Source organism: Triticum dicoccoides, chromosome 4A (genome assembly GCF_002162155.2).
Source record: "Triticum dicoccoides isolate Atlit2015 ecotype Zavitan chromosome 4A, WEW_v2.0, whole genome shotgun sequence".
Taxonomy (NCBI): domain Eukaryota; kingdom Viridiplantae; phylum Streptophyta; class Magnoliopsida; order Poales; family Poaceae; genus Triticum; species Triticum dicoccoides.
The window spans coordinates 217,625,683-217,631,979 of record NC_041386.1 but is presented as its reverse complement, the minus strand read 5'-3'; the positions used below and the strand labels follow the sequence as shown (position 1 = coordinate 217,631,979).

The 6,297-nt window shown below is 44.1% G+C and overlaps 1 protein-coding gene across 5 annotated transcripts; it reads right to left on the bottom strand.

Annotated features, from left to right (window-relative positions):
- Window positions 1-341: 341 nt before the first annotated feature.
- LOC119285675 (probable LRR receptor-like serine/threonine-protein kinase At1g63430) lies at window positions 342-5,971 on the bottom strand. Of its 5 annotated transcripts, XR_005139647.1 has the most exons (6): window positions 4,990-5,971; window positions 4,288-4,431; window positions 4,087-4,206; window positions 1,673-1,843; window positions 1,434-1,558; window positions 342-1,000 (listed from the first exon to the last, which is right to left on the bottom strand). XR_005139647.1 is itself a non-coding variant. In XM_037565013.1 (4 exons), the coding sequence occupies exons 1-4, from the start codon at window positions 5,097-5,099 to the stop codon at window positions 1,741-1,743; spliced, it is 477 nt and encodes a 158-aa protein (XP_037420910.1). In that variant the 5' UTR covers window positions 5,100-5,971; the 3' UTR covers window positions 342-1,740. The 5 variants fall into 5 exon arrangements, 3 of the variants coding, with proteins under 3 accessions (XP_037420910.1, XP_037420909.1, XP_037420908.1); XR_005139646.1 differs by having other exon boundaries at window positions 342-1,558; XM_037565013.1 differs by having other exon boundaries at window positions 342-1,843.
- Window positions 5,972-6,297: the final 326 nt, after the last annotated feature.

The following is a 6,297-nucleotide window of genomic DNA, read 5'->3' as shown; positions in this document are numbered from 1 at the left end:
CCCCTTTCAATCCGTGTCGTTTACGCCGTTGTTCACTGTAGCCGGATCTCCGCTTTCGTGTACACATGTGCCCGCTGTTCCTTTGCTCGTTGCTTCTTCTCTGTTGTCGCCACCGCTATACTGCTGCTTACCGTAGCTGCTCTGCTGCTCACTACTGCTGCCGGCCGCTGCTGCCATTGCCGCCCGCGGCTGCTGCCGCCTGCGCCCCCGCGCTCGCTCGCCGCTGCCACCCGCGCCCACGCACGCCCCTGCCACGCCCCTACGCGCCTGCGCCTGGCTGACTGCGCGCTGGCTCGCAGGGCCACGAGCCCGCGCATGCCGCATCGCAGCCGCTGCGCATGTTCGCTACTTGCTCGCTGCTGCTCCAGGCCATGGCCGTGGTGGCCTCTATGCGGTGCTGCCCCTGGTTTGCCCAGGGGAAGGCATGGCTTGAGCCACTACCAAACGGACTGGCCATTAGACTAGGATTAGTATTACTAGTACAAATGCCCGTGCGTTGCAACGAGAAAAAAAACGCAAAACCTGCTACACATGCCATTACTCACATTTCTTATATCCATTTTTGATCAATGTAGTAATAAATTTAAATTGATTATCATTTTTCGAAGCATGAATTTTGGACATCAAGAAATCACCCTGATGTCCTTCATTTGATGGAAGAGTAGTGGTGCATGGATTAGTATGATTAAAAACTTCCATATTTTGCTCTTTCGAAAAACTATGTGATGCAACATGTGAAAAAGAAATATCAGATGTTCCTTCCCACATTAAGCATTACTCAAGACCTACACAAATTCATACCCTCTATTTCAACACACGTCCATTTGTATTGTGGCTTATTATTGCCTTTTCCGCCCATGGCTTTCGAAACGTTCCGCACGGCTAAGCTTAGCCGCTCGCTCGACCTTGTCAGAGCGTCCACGTCATCCGCCGGTCGACCACGTCGGCTATTAACCCTGCGAGCTCTTTCTCAAACCTCCTCTGCTAGTTTCGGCGGCTCCTAATGGTTGTTCCAAATAATACATAATTATAATCTAAATTATGTTGCATTTATTTTTGATTTTGAGTGCCTTTTATCAATATGGATTTAAATTAATGTTAAAGTTATTTAAAAATCCATAATAATTTATAATCAAATAATTTCTCCACCGTATAAATCTAAAATAAATATTTTAAACTTCCACTTTGAAAGATTAAACTAAAGCATTAAGTATATGCTGGTCACCTTAAATTCAACCAGAATATTGTTTTCAAAGTCAAGTAATTCTAATATTTTTAGAACAATAGTAGCTTAATTTTGAGTTAAAATAAGTAGGATATTTTTTTCAGTATTTATAAGAGAGTTCGTGTACTGCTGGCTGCTGCTGATTTACACGGTGATCACTCATGGGATCGATGTATATATCTGTAGTTAATCTAGCACACACATTTACCTTGGGTGTTTCCTCACAACACCGTACCTGGTGGAGGTAGACCTGGAGTGCGTTGAGGTAGAACATCATCGCCATCAAAGATAGATGGAGATAGATGGCAATCAGAGCAGCGGAATTACATATGCCTGGGAGAAAGACATCCATTGTAGAGTGAAATCTCCTTTTGTTTTTCTCTGATTGTAAGAAACAGTGGGGAATGCTGACAATCACACAAAAAAGAGCAAAACCATATTGCATACCTGAGTGTCTGGACGTGCCTACGAATTACAAATCAGGGTGGATGATCATGTAGGTTCTCATTCACAAATCAGCATGGTGCGAAAAGTAGAATGAGTAAAGCCTGGAAATAGGAAATATCTGACCAGCAAGGAGCAGTCATTTCCTTGCTACTGGCCTTTGCATATACATAACTGAAAGTGGGATCGGTATTACTTAAATGCTGAAAAAAATCTTCTGACAATAGCAGTCATCAAGAAAACATGAACAATTTGTGCATAACTTGGCTATTAGCCTTGGTACGAATTGATTAAAAGTGTTATTAGTAAGACAATTACATTATCAAAAACTCAAAGCTTTTACAAAATAATGGCAAAACTGCGTACACAAAAGACACTTTCATAACCAGATATACTATCTAATTGACTTGATTTCCTATGCTTCGACACCGTGGACGTAGGGATGGACTCATACGCATCTAGCCTGCAATCTGCACTTTGCGCAACGCCATTGGAAGCGACACCGGAGCAAACAGCTGTGCAACTTCTCGTCGGCTCTCTTCTTCTATGTCCCAACTCATGACAACTTGTAGAAGGAATGCTACATCCGTTTTTCCACAACCTAGAATGAAAAATCTTGGTAGCAAAGGAAAATGTCGAGGAATGAGAAAGACCACATGTCTCTGTCTAAGTAGCATAGTTAGTATTACAACAAACAAACCAGCACCAGCTGCCCTAACTGGACCTTCAAATCAAGACCTAGTTTAATCTGATCGGGCCAAACTAATCAGTCAATTCATGGAACATCTAGTCAATTTTCTATAAGGAAACATATAGTTAGATTGTCCGCTCAAGATCGAATACTGCAGTTTGAAGGGACTGTCCAATCTACATAAATCATGAACACGTTTTCTACATTTCCTGACTAAAACAACAATGTCTGACCATTGGCTTACGCATACTGCAATACAAATTGCAAACTGCTGACAAGTGTTGACATGTCGTTGGTTTTGATGACCATATAATTTTACTTTGGTGAAAAGAAAATTTCAGTCACAGTGATAGCTCCAGCCTCCAGCCAACAACCAAAAAAGTAGTCTCATTGGTTATAGACATCGAGCAGTCCAAAAAGTTGTCGGCTCCAGAGCAGTATGGAACATCATCATAATCAGATAAATCCCGAGAATACTAAAGGTCCAGATGGGATCAAGAGGAAGGGTCGTGCAGGTGGTTGGGTTTGTTTTTCTTTTCTCTCGCATGTACCGCTTCTGGTTCACTTCATATGAGGACTGCGGGTCGACGCGTGCGTTACAAAACAACAACAACAAAGCCTTTAGTCCCAAACAAGTTGGGGTAGGCTAGAGGTGAAACCCATAAGATCTCGCAACCAACTCATGGCTCTGGCACATGGATAGCAAGCTTCCACACACCCCTGTCCATAGCTAGCTCTTTGTCGATACTCCAATCCTTCAGGTCTCTCTTAACGGACTCCTCCCATGTCAAAATCGGTCGACCCCGCCCTCTCTTGACATTCTCCGCACGCTTTAGCCGTCCGCTATGCACTGGAGCTTCTGGAGGCCTGCGCTGAATATGCCCAAACCATCTCAAACGATGTTGGACAAGCTTCTCCTCAATTGGTGCTACCCCAACTCTATCTCGTATATCATCATTCCGGACTCGATCCTTCCTCGTGTGGCCACACATCCATCTCAACATACGCATCTCCGCCACACCTAACTGTTGAACATGTCGCCTTTTAGTCGGCCAACACTCCGCGCCATACAACATTGCGGGTCGAACCGCCGTCCTGTAGAACTTGCCTTTTAGCTTTTGTGGCACTCTCTTGTCACAGAGAATGCCAGAAGCTTGGCGCCACTTCATCCATCCGGCTTTGATTCGATGGTTCACATCTTCATCAATACCCCCATCCTCCTGCAACATTGACCCCAAATACCGAAAGGTGTCCTTCCGAGATACAACATTGCGGGTCGACGCGTGCGTTGCGGCGGGAAAACACAACGGCCAAGGTGTGAGAACAAATATGATAAAGACAGAAGTACCCTCAGGAATTCTTGAGCCGAATCTTCGCAAGCCTATCTTTCAACATGGCATTGTCTAGAGATTTGGGTCTAGGGTTCGTCCAGAGTGAGGTTATATGTGGATTTGGGCTGGGTTTCAGGGATGCCGACTCGGATATAATTTACCATTTTGTGGAGGACATGTTCCTAAAAGAAGTCTGATATTTCTTGAGTCGAAACAGATAATTCTCAAATATTTCAGATATCATTAACATACATGTGATTGCAGGAACAGGGTGGGATTTTTTAACCAAAATCAAGCTTGCTCAAATCCCTGTTTGATTTGAAAATTTAACTCAAGCCTTGCATAATCACGAGTTTAACTCTCAGATATGCAAGTAGAAGAAAACTTAGACAAACCTTGCAGCAGGCATCCTATTTGAGAAAGTCCTGCTGTGGCGAACCTGAGACTCACACAGACTGATGAGCTCATTTAGTTCAAGAGGTAAATCACCATAAAGTCTGTTTCTTTTAAGAAAGCTGCAATTCAAATAGTAAGGTCAGTCAAGTTTTGAAGTAAAACAGAAATGAAAAAAAACATATATCAAAGTTCGCACGCACATAAATTCCAGGGATAAAATGTTTATTAGCTCTGATGGAATTGATCCATTGAAGTTATTGTACCCCAGATCCTGCACCTTCAGCTCTCGTAAATCTCCCATCTCTCTAGGGATAATACCATAGAACAAGTGCCTGTGCAGTACACTGTATGGATGGAAGGAAAATAGATCAGAAAAGTTTGAAGGGCGAACATCATTTCACAAGTACATAAGATACAAAAAATAATATCTGTAGACATAAGATGCTTTCTTGGTGAGTGCCTGAATGGGCATACATAATTCAACAGATAGATTTACTATGGTATTGGCAATAGGAAAACTACATAAAGCACTGGGTGGTACTTGAATTTGATCCATGCAAAATTGTATTCTCAAAAGTCCCCTAGATCCAAGAAGAAACACCTGTCTTGTATCCAACTACACTCGAAGAAAGAACATACGCCAAGTTGATTGATGTGCCTTAATTGACAGCTCAAAAGTTGAGGTCATAAGCCTCATCAGGAAAACATACACACTACGAAGTTTCAGCTTTGCTACTATGCTCAACATGATAGCCTATATCAAAGTGCAAAATGACTCTTATTCAGTTGGTAGTTTCAGAAATACCAAATACTATCTTATGGTTGAAAGCGTGAAACATGTTATGTCAAAACCAAAGTGTTCAGAAAAATACGTCACCAGAGGAACTATAGAGTATGCTTACAGAAAATGCATATTAGTAAGCTGTCCAATCTCAGGAGATAACATTCCCTTCAGACCAAGATTTGACAAGTTCCTATGAAACAAAGGTAAACACAAATTAGGCAAAAACATCAAAATACATATTATCAATCAAAGCATAGGGAAATGTTGCAAACATAACACATGATAGAAAACAATGTAAATAGAGCAAACATAGCTGCATAAGATGGGAATCCTATACTGAACAGTTCATGCATGTCAGGGGAACTGGATGTTTAACAAGATATCCCCAACACTGGTGCTCCACATAAAACAAAATTAAGATTTGCATCAATCAAGGGTTCTTAACAACTCAAAATCAGCACCAAAAGAATTGGCAGTATCGAACGAGCCAAGTCTATTTTTGAAATCCGAAGCCTCCCCCTCCCTCTCTATCTCCACCGTCTTCTCCTTCAATCACCGCATCCCCGACGACCCCAAGAATCCGAGGCATGATCCCCCCGAATCGCACCCCAATCTTCCTCGCCCCAAATCCCCATGAATCTCGCACCGCATCAAGGGACACGAGAATCACGAATCCCCAAGTATATTCATCGACAATCCGGGAAGAAACCCCCAGCCCCGGTGGTCCGGCCATGGACACGGACCCGCTGCTCCCCACCACCGCACGGCTGCCCCTCCACCCGTTGCCGGAACACACGCCGGTCTCCAACTTCGATGCGCCACCCTCATCGCGCTGCCCGTCCCCGGCATCCTCCTACAAGGACAACCTCATCTTCAGGCCTCACCACCCATCGCTGCCACCCTCGCCTCCTCCCCCGCTGCCGCCGCACCACTATCGCCGTGACTTCGATCCAAATCAGAGGCACATGAGCAGGAGGAATCCGGCCGGCGGCGGCGGACGGCCAGAGAAGTAGATCAGCCGCCGCGTAGATCGGAGGCAGCGGCGGCACCCTACCCATACGCATCGAACGAGCCCGTGCGCGTATGTGCTGCCAGCTAGTGTTTCCTTTTTCTCAGATTAGACATTTTAAAAAGGACTGTGGGTAAAACAGGTATTAGCAGTAACCTTAGATGCTACATAGAGTATGGCTTACGGACCCCACCACTAACTAGACAAAATAAACAATCTATTTAAAATAATGGCCCAATGAGATCTGGGCCCAAATGCCCAGATTTGACCAGTCAACCCAGTCAATGTTGACTGTTGGCCCTGGTGACTCAGCACCCCACTAGCCCCACATGTCAGCCTGTGTGTGGACTTTTGTGTACACTCTACTAGGTGCACTTAGCATTTTCATTTAATATAATTTTCGAACTAATTTTATTC

Coding starts and splice junctions, on each gene's coding strand:
- LOC119285675 (XM_037565011.1), bottom strand. CDS start 5,099: ATGTTTTTGCCTAATTTGTGTTTACCTTTGTTTCATAGGAACTTGTCA. Junction 4,207..4,287: donor ATTTTATCCCTGGAATTTAT/GTGCGTGCGAAC, acceptor TTTGAATTGCAG/CTTTCTTAAAAGAAACAGAC. Junction 2,271..4,086: donor AATAGGATGCCTGCTGCAAG/GTTTGTCTAAGT, acceptor TTTTCATTCTAG/GTTGTGGAAAAACGGATGTA.